Source organism: Pieris brassicae, chromosome 4 (assembly GCF_905147105.1).
Source record: "Pieris brassicae chromosome 4, ilPieBrab1.1, whole genome shotgun sequence".
Taxonomy (NCBI): Eukaryota; Metazoa; Arthropoda; class Insecta; order Lepidoptera; family Pieridae; genus Pieris; species Pieris brassicae.
The window spans coordinates 22,641,665-22,664,110 of record NC_059668.1 but is presented as its reverse complement, the minus strand read 5'-3'; the positions used below and the strand labels follow the sequence as shown (position 1 = coordinate 22,664,110).

The window sequence follows — 22,446 nt, the reverse complement described above, 5'->3', positions numbered from 1 at the left end:
CAAATAATTACGGCAAAAGACGAGCGCGCATGCGCCGTAACGGGCAATTAGCTAGAGGGAAACGCGATCGCCATGTACCTATCGAGTCAAAAGAGCGAGAGCCAGGAAGTCACGAATACCCGATTGGCAATTGGTATGAGACGCGACGACTCAAAGGTGTGAAATATTGTCCGGCGAATGATCGATTATCAAACGACGATAATAATCCGAGAAAATTTAACAATGTCGCGAAGCGTGAACGCTTTCGTTTTCGCAGGACAATCTAGTCACGTTACAGAGAGCCGCGGGCGCCACCCCCGTAGGTGTGCGAGCAGATTTCCCTGGCGTCAGTCGCTCCTCGGACGTCACCCACTAACCACGCTCTCGAACGATGTGAATTGCGCGTGTCTCGATAACGATCGACATGAATAAACTGATTCGGGTTACACTACTGACGGTTGCGGTCTTCCACCATGCCGATTGTAAAAGGACTAAAAGTAAAAAGTTAACGACGACGAGTGGCACGGAGGAGTCTACGCCCCGACCGAGTGTCCTCACGTACTCCAATTTCGGATTCAACGACGTCGGACCTTACGATGGCTTCGTACCCACGTCTCCCGACTACGCGACCCTTCTCTCTGACAACAAAGAGTCGTCCACGAGACTATATGCGCCTGCGTTCCCGACTAATCTGGATTCCCCAGGATTTAGTGAGAGTTATGGCTCTTCTCCAGACGGTCAGTCCTCGCCATCGGACGAACAGTTACAAACAAGTATGTCAAAGTATCAATCGGGTAATCTAAATTACTTTTCTTCCCCTAGTTTCGATAACTTCGACGAACCTACTAAGTTTATTTCGGATTCATCAATATATGAGCAGATCGACAGTGACAGTAATTCGCCAATATACGGGGCTAAGCTAAACTATCCGAAGCAAAAGAGTAAAATTCGTGATTTTAACCCCGAGTACAACGTGTCGAGGGACGATATTTCCAATATAAATGCAGACGCTTTTGCAAGAAATCAGGACACCTACATTCAATCGGATAAGAAACAAGTTCATGGCGATATAAATCTCAATAACTATCCGCCTCCTTACCAATCTTCGTTTCTCAAATATACTACCACAACCGTAGTACCAGCAGAATATGAAAACACAAATATGAAGACACCTGAGACTGCTAGTGCGATTAAATTTCCTAGAGTTATCGATTTCACAAACATGAATGCCTATTTTACTAAAAATACACCCCTCGACGTGAATCAATACAGCACTAATACCGATGATAAAGTCTCAAATGCGAATAATAATTTTAACAACGATTTTGATAAAAATGCCAAAACCCTTCCGCACCTAAAGTATAACGACTTTAACCTTAATAGCGAAGCCCAGAAGAACGAGAAGGACGTAGCGAAACTTAATTATTTAGCAAATCAAGAATTTTCTCAAAATTATTTTAATAATAAAAATAAGCTCAAAGGAAAGTACAGTTTTAATAACGATAAATTAAGAAAACCTTGGGATTACAGCAATAAATACGAAAATGGTAAAAAGTCCCCTATACGCTATGAATACACTACAAATCATACAGCCTTAGGTTCGAAGTATGGGAATCCTTACAAACGTCCTTTTAACAGCAACATCGATGAAATATCTCCTGCCAGCAGCAATCTCGATTTTTATAATTATCAACACCCTAGTACGGAATTGGGCAACATTAAAAATAGCCCCTTTTTAAAATCGCCCTTTGATGACAGTGACAGCAATGATTTAAGTATCTTGTCTGAGAAATTTAAACCTGTAAACGATTATGAGAGTAGTTTGAAAACCTTTTACACCACACCCCTCACGATAACATCACATTGGGGTAATTCATTTAAAACGAATGAGTTTCCTTCACATAAAACTAATTTTCGAAAACCAGTATTTCAAGAAGACCACGATGATATCGTACACATTCCTAAAAGACCTTCGAGTGGTAAATATGGAACGCACTTTGAAATCAGTTCCCTCGGGGACTGGGCCCACAAGTTTAAACCATACGGCTACAAAAATCAATACGAATGGCCTAAAGAAAGCAACAGGTACACATCGGAAGAAGATCTGTTAGACCTAAGAAATCATGATTTGGCACATTCCTCTCACCCACCCTTCAGACCAGGATACAACGATAGGCCCGAAGAGTTTGACTATAAAAAACTAGTCGACAAATGGAAACAAAGTTACTTGAAATCAAAATACAAAGATTCCATCCGTGAATATGAGACCTACGCATCAGAAACGAAACCCATCCACGTTCCAGTGCCAAAGCCGTACCCTGTAAGTATGCTTCACTGTTGGTCTTAGACCACACATGTAATTAATGAAGAAAAACTGTGGAATGCGGATGACTACAGACGCGTCTCGCACTATTTTCTTCGCTTGCTCTTGTAAAAATCAGCACGCATGAAGCATGTTTGAAGGTGAAAATCAGTTTCGAATGATATATCCGACAATGTTTTAGAAAGTTATAATATGTACCTATAAAATCTATCTAAATATTATCAAAGTAGGTTCCAGATGTTAATACAAGATCACCGAGCTACGGCTCTTTACGCTACATCGGTCACTTGGAGTTCAATATCTAGTGAAAGCGATATCTAATCCTAGACCACATTAAATAATATTCTTTGAATAAGAAAATCTAATAAAATAGTTTATAGTTTAGTTTTGCTTAGTAACTGCCCATTTTGATATAGATTTATCAAAGATTTTATATATGTTTATTTTATAATTTCATAAGTACCGCCAGCTCTGAACACAATGTTGCATGATAACGTATAAGACGTGATTATAATACAATTCCTCATCACGTCAATTCATAAAACTTATCTAATTGGTTTGGCAACTTACCTATCTAATTGGTTTGCATGATGGGCACGCATTAATTCATAATTTCCTTGCAATTTGAATACTTTCTTTCCTTATGCATCGGGAATGGGTCTTCCTTCGCACATTTAGAACAATTAATGATTTGCAGATAGAAGTACCTCATCCAGTGATAGTGCCAGTTCCTCAACCTTATCCGGTTCACGTCCCGGTACCGAAACCTGTAGCGATACCGGTTATTCGGGAGATAACCGTGCCGATTGAGAAGCCAGTGCCTTACCCGGTCTACAAAAAGGTTCCATATCCGGTAGAAAAGCCGGTGCCTGTACCTGTTGAAAAACAGGTAGGCAGTACGATGACGACCATCAAGATTACATTTTCTTAAATAATAATTTAACCATTTACTGCATCGTGTAAATATAATTATTAGTTCTATCGTACTAATTAAGACATGAACAATGGGACTGTATCTGTATAAAATGTATTATAGTATTTATTATGTGCATGTACATTGTAAATTTCGCTAGGTGTTTTTATATTTAGCAGGAACGAATAAATTAAAAGCACAAGTAGATTTATTAGTAAGTATTTTACGGTAAGTACCTAATCAAAAATAATTTTTAAATGAAATTTAAATTACCTCAATTATACCTAAATATATTATTAATTATTTTATCACAATCACTATGTTATTCTTAATGGAATGTAACAATAATAATAATAGCCTTTTAATTCCGATACTTTTAAATTTAAACAATTTTCTATTTCAATCTTCTTTTAGGTATCTGTGTGCTCCTTCTTAGGCAAAGACCTACTCTTCAATTCCTCTCTTCCATGTACCACCTGCTGTTTCTTTAATTTGGTCTTTCCACCTTTTAAGTAGTCTTCCTCTTTATCGTATATTGTACCGAATGGAATGTAATGCATGTTAAATGATAGGTACATGTACCAATAATGAAACCGTACCCCGTCGCCGTGCCACAAGTCAGGCCTCTGTTTCATCACACGCGGCCTCATGATGAACGAGAACCTGACTTGGAAGACGATGAAGAGTATCAGTCTCGGCCGGAGAGCACCAAGAGAATACCGAATTTGAAGCGGCCAAAAAAGTATGAGATGTTCAATAGCTATTTGATATTTTATTATACCCCATTGTATAAAATGCAATAAATTGTTTGGAATATTTCATTGCAGTAAAAGACAGCCACCACGTAGGCCTTCACGTATGACGTACCATGATCGGGATAGACGGCGGGGACCACAACGCCGACCACCTTCCTGGGACCAGAGATACAGACACACGTATAGTGAACGTCGTCCGTACAGACATCAGGATGAATACGAAGAATATGAACCAGATTACGTATATTGCAAACGAACTGGAAATTGTTAAGAGAATTTATTTGTTAGGGAAAAATAAATTGGGGTGAGTGAAAAACCTTTTCCCTGATAGTCAATAGGTCAAGATTGGCTCGAGAAATCTATTGAGTATTTCGTGATTAAGACTGCCCTACCCGCAGACCAATATTATTTTCTAAACTCGAAGGCAACAGTGGAAACAGGCAGCACTTACCCCAAAATAAAATTAAGGTTTTCTATCCAATTGCATTTTCCTTAGGTGACCTTTGTTTACTTTTACATAATAAGCCTAAGCCGTTGTGATTTTAAGTAAGAACTTCGTTGTATCGGTATGCCGTATGTGCCAAAGTTTCTTTAAGTCTGTTTCGATTTAACCATCAAATGTTTACGTTGTTTTAGGGTTAAGTTGCGTGTATAAAGTAATCTAGAAATGTTTTATTATTAGTTAATTATATATTATAATTAAATGACGTCGCTTTTAATTTTTGTCAAAACAGTTTTTTTATCTGTGTTTCATTTATCAGAGAGGTTTATTGTAGCGAACAATTTAACACATTTGTAACTTTATGTTATATTCCTTCCTTGATTAACGGGATGAAACGTAAAAAAGATATTTTACGTTCCGATCAATAATGGTCAAAGTTGGACTACTTGAGGTGAATATCTTTGATTTTGTTCAATTAGTTTCTTACATTTCGTTAATAATTATTAAATGCTCATGAATGAATGAGAATGGTATGAGATTTAAGAGGTATATAGAATGTATAGAGATACCCTTCCATATTTAATCAATATTACACCTCATTAAAAGGTACATTGCACCTGGGACTTAAACATCTCGAATGCTTGCAACGAAGGTCATTGACAATGCATCTAGTGTTATTAACACGTTATCGGGGGATGAAGTTTCGGTCTCGCATGGATGCGCGCTTTTACCAACGCTCTGCTGGACATGGCTCTCATTCCGTGTTAATTCTCGAGAATTTAGTTCCTAACGATGCTCGTAATGTAAATTGGAAAATCAATGTTGTGTTTAAGCAAGTACGTATTTTGCTTAAACACAACATATATATATTGTCTTTAGGCGTGTTGTGGCTGTGGTCATTAATTTTCCAACCTTCATTACAAGTCCCAGGTTAGGTCCCACCTATTAATGAGGTGTAATAATCATATGTAAAACGTTAGGCCACTTTTAACGAATTCGGCAAATGTTATTTTCCGGAGTATCAGATGGAAGGAAACTATACGTTTGTATAGTAGAGAAGCTAAGAAGCAGAATATTAATACGGATAAGGAAAAAATGTAGGAATCACTTCGGAGAACTTTTATTTATAATGATACAAAAACACAATAAGAATTAATAATAAAGTGCATCTTCGTATATCATATTGTAATCATTTTACCAATTGCAGCGATTTTTGTTTACGTTCTATTACAACCAGATTTAAAGTGTGGACGCGGTGTATTGGGAAAAACTTGTGTGTAGTTCCTATTCTTTTAATTATGTTTTTAATTAAAAAGTCTAAGAAAAATGAATCTACCGAGAAATTAGGAACTAAGAAAAAGTACATTGCTACATTGATATTCGTCAATTAAGAATTATAAATGTTGTCCTTTCAGTTCAAATTCATACTCCAATATTTATACCTACCCGAAAGTCAAACATTTTTGACGAGCTATGTATTTACAATCAGGCAGCTGTCAGTTACGCAATAACCACCGAGCAATATTGATGAATTTTAGTGAAGACATCGCAGCGATAACAACGAATATGCAGAAGATGAAGTTTACACAAACATATCCAGAAGAATGCATAGATTTGGAATATTACCTGTTGTTTATATTCTTATTGAGCCATTATTGAACAAATCCTCATTTTATAACTATGACGGTTTTAAATAAAAGCATTTTACCATTTATATAATAGTAGCATAACATGGGCAAACGTCTCTATGTGTTTTTCATTATTTATTTTATTGATTAGTCTTGTTACTAAGCCAAAAGACATACCTTCGCGGGAAATCGAACCCAAGACGAGCTATCCCGTAAACCTAATAATCATTGTGGGTACAAAAGTGAAATACGTAATTATTTTATAACAGGAACTAATTATAAAGAAATGTATTTGTTAGCAATAAATACTTTTCTATTATTATTACGACTAATGATTGAGTAGGCGTTACATTTTTGATAAACCCATTATTTATTTGAACTTAAAAGTAGTGTTTAGATTATAATCTGTCCACAAGTCACGGCCAGTGGTTGCGTCTCACGAATTTTATGCAATCTCAGCTAACTTAAAATAGTTCGACATAGTTTTCATTTGAATGGTCAAAAACTGTTTGTAATTCACTTTGGAGGTATAGTGTAGAGTATAATACCGTAAACGAAATGAATTTCTTTGAAAACCGCTAGGTTGTAACGAATAACTTGTCATTCCTGCTGCTGAACATCATGCCTACCTCGTTTGAATGGACGTTTCACCTGCTAAATTTAAGGAATTAACGCGCGACGCAAGTATTTATTTCTACAGACACGCCCTGCATTGATTGTGATTGAACACAGACACACGGTGCTCACTGCTCACATCTTATTAGATTACTAGATGAAAACTTTTGAAATGAAAATTTTGGTAAATATTTATTTATGGGCATCACGCATACGTCCTAAACTTGTTGCCTGACCCGACCCGTTTTAATATTTTGGAAATTAATATTTTACTCAGAGATAATCTAGTGTTGTAATGGAGAAATACTTTTTGTTATCTTTTTAAAAGATTTGTGTTTATTTCGTTACAACGGATCTTTATAATATTTGTACTTATAGCTATATTACATTAAGCTTTAAACGTTTATTTCATATAATGGTTTCTCCATTAATTATTTACTTATGTCACACCCGGTTTATAAGTTGACAATAACTAATGTATTGCATGTAAGGTAATTGAAGAAAGCACATACATCGTACTTTTATTGTTCGCATGAAGCATTTAATTATGATTGTCTAATTAGCTTCAATAATTAATAACCGCTAAAACGGAATATATTTATGCCATATATATAGATCGCATAAAGGCTAACAAATATTATTGAAGGTCGAAGGTCGTCAGAAGCACACCGAGTATATCGAGACAAATTTAGCAAACTACCGAAACTAATTGGAAATTTCGTGGAAAAATTCAAATTTTATAAAGCAACTTGTTGAATTCTTAAATTGTAGGTATTTTGTACTTTTTTATTTATTTTTTATACCTTTAGAGTCTATTCTACTTACGATATAATAATTGTACGGTAGTGTAACTCGATAGTAAGTTACACTAGTCACCGCTATTTCGGCTGATTGTTCTGTAAAAGGGTCTAGATCAATAATTTCAATTTCAATGATTACTTATATTATCCAACGTTTACTGTGTCAAGTTGCATTGCAACAGAACATGTTGTAAATTCGATGCAGATAATTCAAGGCTCATTCTATGATTGACGCATCCGCAAGTAGGTATTAAACTATATTTAACACTAACGCGGAAAATCCCATAGTTATTGACACAACTATTGCGGTAGGTTGCTATGTGGGAAAACTCAATTGAAGGTACAAAAATCTTTAAGCATTATTAAGATATCGTTAAAATGCTTTTTATAATCACGTCGAGATTAAAATATGCAATAGCTTGTTGATTTTTGTTAAAAACGAAATCTTAATTGATGTCATAATCGTGAATCTCCAAAAGTTCGCGTGCACTCGTGGGTACATGTTATCTTCAATCCATGAGAATGACCAAAGACAATATCCTCAAAAAATTAATAAATTTTCTATTGTTTACGTTATGGCTTGTGAATATAAAGGCTCGAGAGACCTCAAACTGTTTAGTCAGTGCTGGCGGTGCCGTTACACCAGTCGCGGACACCTTTTACCTCACCAATACATAGCATGTAAGTCATTTAATTACGTTTAAACATGATACAAATATGCCAAGGGCAGCTTTCAATATATTAACCAAAAAACTTTACCCAGGAAGCGTTTTTGAAAAGTTTATTGTATCGTATAGAAGGTTTTTCCTGGTTAATTTAAGTTTTCGAAAAATAATAGTTTTCATACAAACATTTATATAAGCAATAATATAAATAAGGATAAAAAAATGTTAATAAAATGTGTTGTTGTCGGTGTTTAATCAGGTCATGTGGCCTTGTTAGTATAAATTACTGTTGATACAATACAAACAATCGAGGCAGAGCTTTAAGTTGTGACCTCATATGCTTTGAGCTCAGACATAACTAGGCGATTGATTTTATTTATCACTATAGCGACTTCCATAGGCACGTATAAGTACCTGACTTGGTCTGTATTTGAATTCATTAAGTGTCGTATTCAAAGCAGCTGCCGGCCTTGGACACTGCGACAAAAACTCTCCTACTTCATGATTTGTTAACATTCTCTTTTACACGTCGATAGTAGGCTATCTGTTTGTATTATTTTTTTGACTTCCATTAAATAACATTACACTGTAAGAACCTGGAGTTTGTGAATGAATTCGTTAGGTTATTCTTCAAAGTTAACTCAAAATTATGAAATGGGGCAACTTTTGTTTAATGTCAAAAAATTTATGAAATGACTTCAAAATTTACAATATCCTAGGGTGCAGTTCGGACGAGAAGGACTTTAAACGCCAACTACTTTATTTTATAAGAAGTGCAGCAGTGACCTTATGACTTTATCTTTTTACTTTAGACCACAAACTAATATGCATAATAATACATAATCAGCATTTGTGCAACGTTTATTATTTTCACTTGTCAAGCGATCAACAAATTTGCTTTATCTTAAAAAAAATATTTTTAAATTCACTCCGTTACTCGCGTCAAAAGAGGTTATAAAATTTTGCCAATAAATAATAAAATTTATATTACAACTCCATCATAATACAAACAGGTTTAAGCTTGACTTAAATGAGGATTTTCTTTGAAAAAGATAATATCCATCCCAATGAATGTTCAATCAGCAAACACAGTATGACTAATTTAATAATTAAAATAGATTTTAATTGTATGAGAAACAATTGACTTGTTTTGTTGAATGTGAACAACAACTGGAAAGGCGCCGTTTCCGATTTTCTTTAATATTGAGTTTTTATTATTGAAAACCAATCATTATTTATATTTAGTATATATTTAGTATTAGTATAAATGTAGACACTAGTCAATTGACAATTAGACGAAAGGAATTTTTATTAATTAAATTTAAAGATCAGATAGAGCATGTCTTGTTACGTAGATGTGAGAATAAAATGTGATACACATACAATATGCTTACGAAACAATAAATAAAATTACGTGACAAAACATTATGAAAAACAGCCAAAAATGTCTCACACTCTTTGTTTCAGGTCGAAAATGAGAGCAATTTTATTCTTAGCAATTACTGCTATAGTAGGATGTAAAGCGGCAACTCCAGAATTACGATTCGCATGGAAGTTGGTGGATTATGTATGGAACTCGCCAGAACAACGAGCTACTGCAATTACAGATGGGTCATTTGTCCAGGCTAACAATCTTCCCTTAGGCTTAGCAAGATGGAAGAACAAGCTTTTTGTAACAGTACCCAGGTGGAAGAACGGTGTCGCTTCATCTCTTAATTACGTAGACGTTGACGGGCCACAGGACCAGCCACTCAAGCCATACCCGTCCTTAATAGATAATTTCGTCCCGGACACGGCGAAAGAACTGCCATCGAACAGTTCGATAATTTCAGTGTTTAGAGTATTTGTGGATCCTTGCGACCGACTTTGGGTTATGGACTCTGGCCTAGCAGATATTTTAGGTGAGTCTTGCCAACAGGCGTAGAAAGCAATTTCACAATGAAATGACAATGTCGTGTAGAAAGATAAAGATTTATATTTTGTACGCTGTTACATAAGTTAATAATGCGACTTCATAATATGTGACGTAGGGAGTAGGCGCAAAAAATAATGCTTTATGTAAAAGGTATCGCCGTAAATGGTGTTAAAACCATGCAAAAAGTTTGATCGGCTAAACACAATTAAATTAGGGTCGGACCATTGCGTGTCGCTTAAACAAAAAGTAATAGCTCGGAGCACAATATAATTTTATTTACGAGAATATTATGAACTTTTCGATAATTGGCGATAGGTACGGCTCCATGGGATCTTGATTTATTACGCAACTTAGATCACGAATCAACCGCAATTACGCAGTCACCCACTTTTTTTCAATTAAGTCAAGGTTAGGCACGACTGCAGAGGATTCCTTGATCATTACCAGCACTAATTATTAACGGTTTATTTTCTGTTTTGACTTTGGTTTACTAAATCCTGTATTCCTTGAGACTAAATTGACCACCTGGTTTCGTTATTAAATGGCGTGTGGTTTTTTTAGTGTGTAGTTTAGGACTCGGATCACGGGGTAATATTTTTTCATTATGACTTCTTTCTTGGAAAGGTTCACCAAACCAAGTGGCCGGTCCATCGCTGGTTATATTCGATTTGAATACGAACCAGCTTCTCCACCGTTATTTCTTCAAGGTTGGGGACATGAAAGAGGATTCGTTCTTTGCAAATGTGGTACGTGTACTATCAAGTACTATTTAGTTAATAAAATATTACATAAATTTTGTCTCTTATTATAAAGCTGAATTACAATTTGTACACTAAAGCACAACTACTTAGTTTCATGCAGAACTACGAGTATATTCAACCGCTTCTCAATCTGAGGGGCGAAGCTAGCAAGCATATTTATCCGTTTTACATTTTTACATGTTTTAATTTATTGACTAATGGTCACATGGTACACTTCAGGTGGTGGACGTGGACAAGGACACATGTGACAACGCATTCGCCTATGTACCAGATTTAGGAGGGTATGGTGTAGTGGTGTATAGCTTGAAAGATAACGACTCGTGGCGAGTGTCCCATCACTATTTCCACTTCGAACCTCTCGCTGGCTCATATAACGTTAGTGGTATTGAATTCCACTGGACTGATGGAGTTTTCGGATTGGCTCTCTCTGAACCCAGAGAAAATGGGTAAGTTAAATACAATTTCCGTTTACCAGTGATATATATATGTATTGTCACTAACTGTTTTATTGGCCTCGAGTATACAATATACATTTATCGACATTAATTATGGATACAGTGAATTGTTTAATATCATGAGAGCTATACGATTTAACTTCCAGGCATTGTAAGCAAGCTCTGAGTTATTTTTAATTATTATAATGGTGAATCATTTAAAATTTAGGATACACATATTTTCGATTGCGAATAGTACGGCTATAACAGGTTTACGAAATAACATGACAATGACCGGATGCTTGGTTGCGGTAAATTAAGTTATTGACTTATCACGTGGATTTCGCAGGTCATAATATTTATAAATTTACCAAATAAACATCTCATATTAATTTTTCAGATACCGCACGATGTTCTTCCACGCTTTCTCCAGCACCAAAGAATTCTGTGTGTCAACAGAACTGCTGCGTAACTACACTCATATCGACAAAACGGAAGCATTCCACGATTTCAAGGTACGTCATGGAAGAGGTTAAACATTTATGAAAAAAATATCAATAGATATAAGAATAGCAAATAGAAGCGTTGTAGGAATTGTATTGTGAAACACATTTATTTCCAAGGCTAGTTAATGGACGACAGACGTTGCTTCCCTATCTCACTAACATAACAACGCAGGTCACGCACATTGTTGTGCTTCAAGTAATGAATTCAAACTTATTAATTATCAAGAAATTATTTACCTCTAGTTCATTCACCTGACAAGACTTTTCCTTGACTACACTTCACATAGAGAGGTTTCCCTTCGTTTTACGGAATTTGATTCCACTTCAAGTATTCTGGTCTATTATATTAAGTTGAGTTGCTGTTTGAATTATTTTTTAAAAATAACAAATTACATTATGTACTTATAAAATATAACGACGAAATAGTGAAAAGAATGATTGGACATGGTTTTATATTAATTAATTGTTTTGAAATTTTTAATTACCAACTGACAGCACTAAAAAATTATTATAAATTGAAAGTCCCATCGAAGGCATCTGAGGTCTCAGTGACCTTAAATTACTTTCTAATAATTTGTTTGTACACATTAAAAGGCTTTTAAAATAACTTTAGTGTTGCATTTTTTCTTGTTTCTAGTTATTGGGTGACCGTGGTGCCAACACACAAGCCTCAGCCAACTACTATGACCCTAAGACCCACGTGCTATTCTATACGCAGGTGAGTTGATTTTATTCAAATATCTTCCAGCAGTAGCCTGTATAAGGTTTTAAAAACTAAGTTTTTCTTAATTTTACCATTAAATTAAAAATGAACTTTTCAAGGTTAACCGTGATGGAGTAGGCTGCTGGAACTCAAACAAGCCGTACACACCAGACACCAACCCGCTGATAATATCAGACCCCGAACTCTTCGAATTCCCCAACGACCTTAAGGTAAAGTTCACTCAGTTATTAATACAATTGAAGTGGGTAAATCCAAACTGCGATTTATTTATCATTTGCAATGCGGATGGAACATATACTACATATACCATATTCTAAAAGCCAACCAGTTTCCTTGCCTCATTTAGCCGACAAATTAATCGGCCAATAATAAATAAAAAATATCAAAACTAGTTCCATATATCCACCTCCTATTTTAATTATTTCACATGGCTAATACAGTGTTAACGTGAGCATTCCATTCTAAAAATGTTTATTTATTTAAAATCAATTGCTTACTTAGACGAAATGATTGACCGACTTACGCTATATGGCTTATCGGTTCATTGATTAATTAAGATTCCATTTCTTTAAATTATATATGTCTATGTTTTCTTACAGGTCGACTACGAGGATACTCTATGGATATTGAGTGATAAACTACCGCGGTTCATCTACAAAGGTCTAGACCCGGATGCTGTTAATCATAGGATATTCAGCATCAAGGTGGCCGATGCTATCGCGGGCACTGCTTGCCAGTAGGATTATCTGTGTACTGTGTACACGCACTTTTATTACTGTCAATTAAATGTACAAAACTTTAAATTGTTTTTGTGTACTTACAAGTGTTTTTTTACTTTAAATAATGTAAAAATCTCCATTTATTTTGTAAACGTAGTTTACGAAAGGCTCACCAAAAGTGCCTATATATACAAAAAATAAAAAAGTATGTGTATCGTTTATCGTGGACCTGCTTGCTTAATTACATGCGCTCAAGAAGGTACGTCCTTTACGATCGATGACATAATTTATCGCTCTCTTACTTTTGTTTGATATTCATCGATAGTACTCTTGTGTGTCTTTAGGAATAGGATAAGAATCCATAAATATAATAGAAATAAAGTACAGTGACCTATGTAGGAAATACACACAATACATACATCATATTTTGTTTGGTTTTTGCGAGCAATCGTCGTCAGCGAGAGACATTGCGGACCAATTTAATATTAAATATTTGAAACTGAAAATCGCATTTATATTATATTTGTTGAAGAAAAGCACAAACTGAGAAAATGGTAATCTGCTATAGACTAAAGATAATACAATGATTATACAATATTTGCATGTTTGTTATAATGTGGTGATAATCTTACCATTAATATCTTTCTCGTGTTAATGCTATAGCGGCTTTAAATAGCATTAATTGAAACACGTGTAGTTTTGAACAAATAAATCTAAAAAAAAATTGAATTGTTAAAGCGATCTTTGAGCACAGAAAAATATACTTCACTAGTTTAAAATTTACATAAAAAATATAGTTTTTTTTTCAAAGAACACAACAGCAGGTTTTATTTATAATAATAATCGTCGTCAGCGAGAGACATTGCGGACCAATTTAATATTAAATATTTGAAACTGAAAATCGCATTTATATTATATTTGTTGAAGAAAAGCACAAACTGAGAAAATGGTAATCTGCTATAGACTAAAGATAATACAATGATTATACAATATTTGCATGTTTGTTATAATGTGGTGATAATCTTACCATTAATATCTTTCTCGTGTTAATGCTATAGCGGCTTTAAATAGCATTAATTGAAACACGTGTAGTTTTGAACAAATAAATCTAAAAAAAAATTGAATTGTTAAAGCGATCTTTGAGCACAGAAAAATATACTTCACTAGTTTAAAATTTACATAAAAAATATAGTTTTTTTTTCAAAGAACACAACAGCAGGTTTTATTTATAATAATAATTTAACATTCAATTTGTATGAATAATTATATTTTAAATGTATTTATTTGTTTAATGTGGCTGCGGCAGCTTATAATTTATCCTTAAGTAACCTTTTATGTTATGTCCATTTATGTATGAGGAAATTGCTTAAACTTCTGAGTATTATAGAAAGTTTAAGTGTCTACAGAAGTAAATATATAAATGTCCATCAGCGCCATTATTTCCTAATAAAGTTTACCTACTTAATTATATCAGCGTAATTATGTGTAGCATTGATAAGGTTAAAGTTTACATTACCGATGAAGATAACTTGATCAAAGACAGTTTTATAAGAACGAACGCACAGAACAACGTCAGTCAGCATTTGTTCAACAACCAAGAAACACTGTGGACAAAGTGTAAAAACAAAATGGCGCCAAATTATAAGACAGAAAAGGTTACTATATTTGGAAGGTCAGTGTCTTTTTTAATACACAATAACATCTTACCAAAAAGGAATATATGAATTTGATAATAAACAGATATTGTATTGCATTTACCTTAGTCCGTCTTGATGTTTAGAAAATGCAAAATGTGTATAGATTGTAATTGTTCCATATATCCACCTCCTATTTTAATTATTTCACATGGCTAATACAGTGTTAACGTGAGCATTCCATTCTAAAAATGTTTATTTATTTAAAATCAATTGCTTACTTAGACGAAATGATTGACCGACTTACGCTATATGGCTTATCGGTTCATTGATTAATTAAGATTCCATTTCTTTAAATTATATATGTCTATGTTTTCTTACAGGTCGACTACGAGGATACTCTATGGATATTGAGTGATAAACTACCGCGGTTCATCTACAAAGGTCTAGACCCGGATGCTGTTAATCATAGGATATTCAGCATCAAGGTGGCCGATGCTATCGCGGGCACTGCTTGCCAGTAGGATTATCTGTGTACTGTGTACACGCACTTTTATTACTGTCAATTAAATGTACAAAACTTTAAATTGTTTTTGTGTACTTACAAGTGTTTTTTTACTTTAAATAATGTAAAAATCTCCATTTATTTTGTAAACGTAGTTTACGAAAGGCTCACCAAAAGTGCCTATATATACAAAAAATAAAAAAGTATGTGTATCGTTTATCGTGGACCTGCTTGCTTAATTACATGCGCTCAAGAAGGTACGTCCTTTACGATCGATGACATAATTTATCGCTCTCTTACTTTTGTTTGATATTCATCGATAGTACTCTTGTGTGTCTTTAGGAATAGGATAAGAATCCATAAATATAATAGAAATAAAGTACAGTGACCTATGTAGGAAATACACACAATACATACATCATATTTTGTTTGGTTTTTGCGAGCAATCGTCGTCAGCGAGAGACATTGCGGACCAATTTAATATTAAATATTTGAAACTGAAAATCGCATTTATATTATATTTGTTGAAGAAAAGCACAAACTGAGAAAATGGTAATCTGCTATAGACTAAAGATAATACAATGATTATACAATATTTGCATGTTTGTTATAATGTGGTGATAATCTTACCATTAATATCTTTCTCGTGTTAATGCTATAGCGGCTTTAAATAGCATTAATTGAAACACGTGTAGTTTTGAACAAATAAATCTAAAAAAAAATTGAATTGTTAAAGCGATCTTTGAGCACAGAAAAATATACTTCACTAGTTTAAAATTTACATAAAAAATATAGTTTTTTTTTCAAAGAACACAACAGCAGGTTTTATTTATAATAATAATCGTCGTCAGCGAGAGACATTGCGGACCAATTTAATATTAAATATTTGAAACTGAAAATCGCATTTATATTATATTTGTTGAAGAAAAGCACAAACTGAGAAAATGGTAATCTGCTATAGACTAAAGATAATACAATGATTATACAATATTTGCATGTTTGTTATAATGTGGTGATAATCTTACCATTAATATCTTTCTCGTGTTAATGCTATAGCGGCTTTAAATAGCATTAATTGAAACACGTGTAGTTTTGAACAAATAAATCTAAAAAAAAATTGAATTGTTAAAGCGATCTTTGAGCACAGAAAAATATACTTCACTAGTTTAAAATTTACATAAAAAATATAGTTTTTTTTTCAAAGAACACAACAGCAGGTTTTATTTATAATAATAATTTAACATTCAATTTGTATGAATAATTATATTTTAAATGTATTTATTTGTTTAATGTGGCTGCGGCAGCTTATAATTTATCCTTAAGTAACCTTTTATGTTATGTCCATTTATGTATGAGGAAATTGCTTAAACTTCTGAGTATTATAGAAAGTTTAAGTGTCTACAGAAGTAAATATATAAATGTCCATCAGCGCCATTATTTCCTAATAAAGTTTACCTACTTAATTATATCAGCGTAATTATGTGTAGCATTGATAAGGTTAAAGTTTACATTACCGATGAAGATAACTTGATCAAAGACAGTTTTATAAGAACGAACGCACAGAACAACGTCAGTCAGCATTTGTTCAACAACCAAGAAACACTGTGGACAAAGTGTAAAAACAAAATGGCGCCAAATTATAAGACAGAAAAGGTTACTATATTTGGAAGGTCAGTGTCTTTTTTAATACACAATAACATCTTACCAAAAAGGAATATATGAATTTGATAATAAACAGATATTGTATTGCATTTACCTTAGTCCGTCTTGATGTTTAGAAAATGCAAAATGTGTATAGATTGTAATTGTTGGTAGTTGTCGACACTAAAGCATAATTCCCAATTTTATATCAGATTTAACTTTTTTAAGATTTTTTTAAAGATTTTTTCTTACTTACATGTACGTATGCCATAGTGAGTATATGCGAACGCTTCACAAACAACATAGTATCTACTTATATCTTTTTGTATAATGAAAACAATATATTAATCAAGCAAAATCAATAATGTCAACGATGTAGTACTTTAAAATTACGTACGCACTGCCATTATTACGCAAGCGTTGCAATACCTGCCCGTCGCGAGTTCAATTTTCTCGATTACCTTCGACACAAAATACATAAAATGAGATTAAACAGATTAAGCACACTCTCGTGGAATATCATCACCACACTTACATAATATGTAAACTATTGTTTAGAGAAAGATACAAATAGAAATTTATTTAATTTTTTATTTATTTCTTATATGCATAATCTTAAACAGAAGAGAAGTTGGTGTGGTGGAAACACAAACTGGACACAGTTGTTCTGTCCACAATGTCACATTAAAAAAATTAACTTAGGCCGTCAAAAAACATTACACATAGACATTTTGACGCGCCACAGTTAGCCAATGAAAGAAACCTGTTCTTGAAGAAAATTCTCATTCGAATACCTAAAATTCCTATATTCGAATAAGAATTAAATGAATATGATCTCTAATAGCATAATTTTTGTTACGCATAATTTATAATTGTTTTGATTGATGTAATAGTTTTTAAATTTAATATTTTTTCTTGTTATATTAGTAAGAAGTGCAGCTGGTAGCGAGTTTATTAAATTTGTAATAAGATAGTCTAACGTTTTTAGCCCATATAGATTCTTGTATTTTGGTAATAACAATTCGTTTTTTAACTTTCTACGAGTTGGATGGTGATACTGAGTTTTAATTGGTACCTAAACAGATGAATAGTTCCCGTCCCTATTCGCTTAGCTCATTCTCTATCTTCCTTTAAATTTCTTCTGTACAAACATTACCTGTCCACATCGTATCCCTAGCTATCTTACTAACTGACGTGAGACTTATCTTAAATTATCGTGATTTATGTGTCTTTTTATTTTTAATGTATCATCTTTTTAGTTTAGTTTGCTTTTTTTTTGTTCCTGTTTAGTTTTGTCTTAATAACTGTGTATAACATGTATTTTTGCACTTCTTGCCTATCTTATGTAATTTAATACCTTTTTTCTTACTCACAGTGGATGCTTGGAAGAGATCGCTCGAAAGCGATAAGGCCGTCAGTTGTCCTTTTCATTTAATTATGTTCAATTTTTTTATATTGTAATGTAACGAACTGTTAATAAATAAATAAATAAAAATATTGAAGGCACGCTAAAAACAAATAAACTTTGTTTAAAATAAGGGTCATGTGCTAGTTAATTTATTAAAATTATATCGTTTGTATTTTTATTAGAACTTCACTGATAAGTCTATCTGTAATTTACATAGTTAACGAATGTTTACAAAAACATTGGCAAACTTATCACTGAATATCAAACTTGTTTACTTTATGTATTTTTAAACAAGCTGGCTGATAGTTAAAGGTCTGATAAGTATTACTGTTAGAGTATGAATTATTGATGTACAGGATAAAGGCATATGTAGTTAACTTGAGTTAACTTTAGAATTACCAATTCACTTCACTCGTTTCGGTTGTTTTCTCTATTTTCAGTGGTCTTATCGGAACGTCATGGGCTATGCTCTTCGCATCAGTCGGATACCAAGTGACAGTATACGATATCATCCCCAAGCAAGTGACGGATGCCCTCGCAGATATAAAAGTACAGTTGGAGACTCTAGAAAAAGATGGCCTGCTTCGTGGTACATTGACGGCAGCAGAACAGTTCCAGTGTGTTAAAGGTATTCAGAATTAGTTATGTGCAGTATGTATAGAGCACTTATGTAACAGGCTGTTATCAGTTGTGTTTCTATGAATAGTATTCTGTTTTAACAATCTGAAATGAGCTTTAGCTATTAGCATGAAATTGAACAAAATCTTCTGATTGATTAAAACTTCCATGTGCGTTATATTAATGAGGTTGAGCGTAGGAACCCCGACAATGCACCAAAGGGATTTTCTAGCAATCGGCGCAATCAATACTAGCCAGCTAGCGGTAATGTTAAACAACATGAGCCAAACCGGCATTTATTAGGCCCGCACATGTATCAGGTATAGGAGGCATATCATTTAGGTACCAGAATAAAGCAAACTGATCAGTGAAATAAATGCAAATTTTAGGGGTCCAAATCTAAAATTATTGTAACTAAATTATAAATAATGATTGTTGCAATATTTCTAAAGGTACAACGGAGTTAACTGCAGCTGTAAAAGATGCCATTTACGTGCAAGAATGCGTTCCAGAAGACTTAAATTTAAAGAAGAAAGTTTACCAACAACTAGATAAAGTTGTCGGCGATAATACAATCCTGGCCAGCTCTACGAGTTGTATACTACCTTCGAAATTCTCCGAAGGCTTGAAACACAGGTCTCAGGTAAGCATCTTCAGGTTATCCTGCCCGCGACAAAAGCTACGCAATGCCGTAATGTATACGATATAATAGATACGAGTATATAACATAGAATAAAATTAGCATTTAGAAATTGTTTTTTTTTAAACACAACACGAATAGTTGACATAACTACTCTGGCCACAAATGCTGTTACACAAAAACTTTTATGTTTTTAACTTTTTAATTATTTTTTATTTGGAACACGTACATCATTTTAAAAACTTCTTTTCACATATTTTTACGTGTTTATTATCAACTTATAATATGGAATAGAGTTTTAAAGAAAATAGGATTGCAGTGATCGCCTTGCACAAACTGGGTCGCCGGATGGAGTCGTCGGTCATATTCCAGACACTTTGAAAACTGATACCAAGGTTTTTGTTTGTATATCGTACTATCAACAGATATAACAATACTTCGTCTGTCGAAGACCACAAAAGATCGGGGCGACCACGTGTGGTTTGAACTACAAAGGCTGTTAATGCTGTTAAAGCCAGTGTTCGTCGAAACCCAATAAGGAAGTAAAAAATCTTATCGCGAAAATGAATTGATGACTCTGTCGCGTATTATAAATAAGACCTGACGCTCGGTGCTTATCATTGATATACAGGACATGCCCTAAATCAATCACTACCATTAAAGAGAGTGGATTGATCAAAACGCCTTCTGTCACGACAGAAGGTGAAAAGCACAGAAATATCCTCTTTACCGATGACGAATTGTTCACGATTGAAGTACAATATAATAAGCAACATGATAAAGTGTATACTCACAGCTCTTAAGAAGCTACTGAAGTGGTCAGAAAGATACAACGTGGTTATCATTCTGCATCAGTGATGGTGGGGCATGTTTTATCAAAGAGTCACAAAATTAATTTAAAAAAAAATCAGTATCAAGAAACAGTTTTGAATCATTTTGTGTAACCTCTAAGCAATACACTTTTTAAATACTGTATAATACAGTGGAGTTTCGAGCAGTATTTTGCTGGTCACAATGCACGAACTGCCCAAGCCGGGCTTAAAACCAACGTTCCGGACTTAATAAGAGCTGAAGACTGGCATCATCTAGCCCAAACTTCAAATTATGGTTTTTATTGGGCATGGCCTTCTCTAAACGACACGACAAGTCTTTGGATCAAGCAGTAGCTAAATTTCCCTCGGAAACAGTGCGTTAATCCAGATTCGTGGCCAAACAGATTAAAGGCCTGTGTAGTCAAAGGTGGCCATTTCGAATATAATATATTTTTATTTTTTGCTGAGACTTTAATAAATATGTAGGTATAAACAATATTACATAACTTCTATAAATAAAAATGCATTTTCATTTGTGATAGAACTTATGGCTCGATATATACTATTTTATTAATATCTGATGTATATCTCTTATATTTAGATAAAATGTCGCTTTGTTATGCGAAGAGTTCCTGCTTTCGAATCAATTAAGTTGATGAATTTACAGGTGGTGATAGCTCACCCAGTCAATCCCCCATACTACGTCCCGCTTGTAGAGATTGTTCCAGCACCATGGACTAAGCCAGAAGTAACGAAGAAGACGAAGGAAATTATGTTGGAAATTGGCCAGGAGCCAGTTGTACTGACGAAGGAAATCGATGGATTTGTGCTCAATAGAATACAGTAAATAGTCAACATTTTTTTAAAATGGCCGTTTGCTTAAATTATTAACAGTTTAGATATTAATTTTTTTTGACTATTCTATGTTGAGGGCTACATTTTTTTTTCAGGTATGCTATTATTAACGAAGCTTGGCGTTTAGTATCCGATGGTATTGTAAATGTAGAGGATGTCGACAAAGTTATTTCTGAAGGTTTAGGCATGCGATACGCCTTCTTGGGTTCTTTGGAAACTGCTCATCTCAATGCTGAAGGAATGCAGAATTACATCGAAAGGTATGCTTGTAATCTCATATTTAAAAAGTTAGTAGTTGTTTACTCAGTGTCCCTATAGTCTCTGTCGGTGTATATTTTGTGAGTGGACTTCATGACTAGACTGATGAAATGTGGGATAAATACATTATTGCATCTATTTATCGACAAATTTATAATCCCAAATAGAATTCAAAGTCTTTCACCCATAACACCGTATTACACTTAACTCAATGACAGTATGATCCTGAAAAACCTAAGTTTATTCAATAATTATCACGTTTATTATATCGGATAAACTCGCTTATCGTAACTCAATGTGCCCCGCTATGTTATGTTTATGTCAAATTGAATTGTTACAGATATGGAAAAACAATATACAACGTTAGTAAAACATCTGGCGCTATACCTATTATGGCCGAATGTACAAATGCGGAAAGCATTTGTCAACAATTAAATAAATTAGTTCCTATTGAAAAGCTGTCTGAACGTAGAGCATGGCGTGATGCTTGTCTAACTCGTCTCGCTATTCTTAAAAACGAAGTAAAAAAGACATACAAAAAATAAAATATTCAAACTAACTCTGATTATGTAATAAATTATTTGAATATTTATGGTTTATTTGTTGTTGTACATCGGTACACAACTACTAGGTTTAGTTTACTACACTAGGTTTTAATAAAATATATTCTCACCTTCTCGATACCTCAATATTCGGTCTACTCACTGAACGTGAATGACCAAAGTGCTCTGCCTAAAATCCTTTAAAAACGCTCAGTTGTGAAACGACCTATGAGTGATATGGGTGGAAGTTTATATTCTGCCTCGACAGTCGGTGATGAAACTCAGCTACAGGTGTTAATCCAAACAACTACGATGCTTAGAAAATGACTGGATATCTACGATTGCACTTACTAG

The 22,446-nt window shown here is 33.9% G+C and overlaps 3 protein-coding genes across 4 annotated transcripts; all 3 read left to right on the top strand.

Annotated features, from left to right (window-relative positions):
* Window positions 1–1,141: 1,141 nt before the first annotated feature.
* Window positions 1,142–5,492, top strand: LOC123708430. The gene is made up of 4 exons (XM_045659127.1): window positions 1,142–2,299; window positions 3,000–3,191; window positions 3,788–3,957; window positions 4,043–5,492. Exons 1-4 carry the CDS (start codon window positions 1,142–1,144, stop codon window positions 4,239–4,241), a joined length of 1,719 nt encoding a protein of 572 aa, XP_045515083.1. The 3' UTR covers window positions 4,242–5,492.
* Window positions 5,493–8,085: 2,593 nt separating this feature from the next.
* LOC123708021 (protein yellow-like) lies at window positions 8,086–13,276 on the top strand. The gene is made up of 8 exons (XM_045658453.1): window positions 8,086–8,136; window positions 9,588–10,021; window positions 10,660–10,781; window positions 11,016–11,242; window positions 11,631–11,745; window positions 12,374–12,454; window positions 12,559–12,669; window positions 13,060–13,276. Coding segments are annotated over exons 1-8 (1,233 nt in total). The 5' UTR covers window positions 8,086–8,134; the 3' UTR covers window positions 13,201–13,276.
* A 1,464-nt stretch (window positions 13,277–14,740) lies between these two features.
* On the top strand, window positions 14,741–22,140 carry LOC123708022 (lambda-crystallin). Of its 2 annotated transcripts, none has more exons than XM_045658455.1 (6): window positions 14,741–14,851; window positions 18,808–18,995; window positions 19,438–19,628; window positions 21,105–21,280; window positions 21,388–21,552; window positions 21,891–22,140. In XM_045658455.1, the coding sequence occupies exons 1-6, from the start codon at window positions 14,808–14,810 to the stop codon at window positions 22,093–22,095; spliced, it is 969 nt and encodes a 322-aa protein (XP_045514411.1). In that variant the 5' UTR covers window positions 14,741–14,807; the 3' UTR covers window positions 22,096–22,140. The 2 variants fall into 2 exon arrangements, with proteins under 2 accessions (XP_045514411.1, XP_045514410.1); XM_045658454.1 differs by lacking the exon at window positions 14,741–14,851 and adding an exon at window positions 16,834–16,988.
* Window positions 22,141–22,446: the final 306 nt, after the last annotated feature.

Excerpts from the sequence above, each read along its gene's own strand:
- LOC123708022 (XM_045658455.1), top strand. The coding sequence starts at position 14,808 with ATGGCGCCAAATTATAAGACAGAAAAGGTTACTATATTTGGAAG. Across the intron at positions 18,996-19,437 it reads ACAGTTCCAGTGTGTTAAAG|GTACAACGGAGTTAACTGCA; the intron begins GTATTCAGAATT and ends ATATTTCTAAAG. Across the intron at positions 21,553-21,890 it reads ATGCAGAATTACATCGAAAG|ATATGGAAAAACAATATACA; the intron begins GTATGCTTGTAA and ends GAATTGTTACAG.
- LOC123708021 (XM_045658453.1), top strand. Across the intron at positions 11,746-12,373 it reads AAGCATTCCACGATTTCAAG|TTATTGGGTGACCGTGGTGC; the intron begins GTACGTCATGGA and ends TCTTGTTTCTAG. Across the intron at positions 12,670-13,059 it reads AATTCCCCAACGACCTTAAG|GTCGACTACGAGGATACTCT; the intron begins GTAAAGTTCACT and ends GTTTTCTTACAG.
- LOC123708430 (XM_045659127.1), top strand. The coding sequence starts at position 1,142 with ATGAAGACACCTGAGACTGCTAGTGCGATTAAATTTCCTAGAGTTATC. Across the intron at positions 3,192-3,787 it reads CTGTACCTGTTGAAAAACAG|GTACATGTACCAATAATGAA; the intron begins GTAGGCAGTACG and ends GTTAAATGATAG. Across the intron at positions 3,958-4,042 it reads AATTTGAAGCGGCCAAAAAA|TAAAAGACAGCCACCACGTA; the intron begins GTATGAGATGTT and ends ATTTCATTGCAG.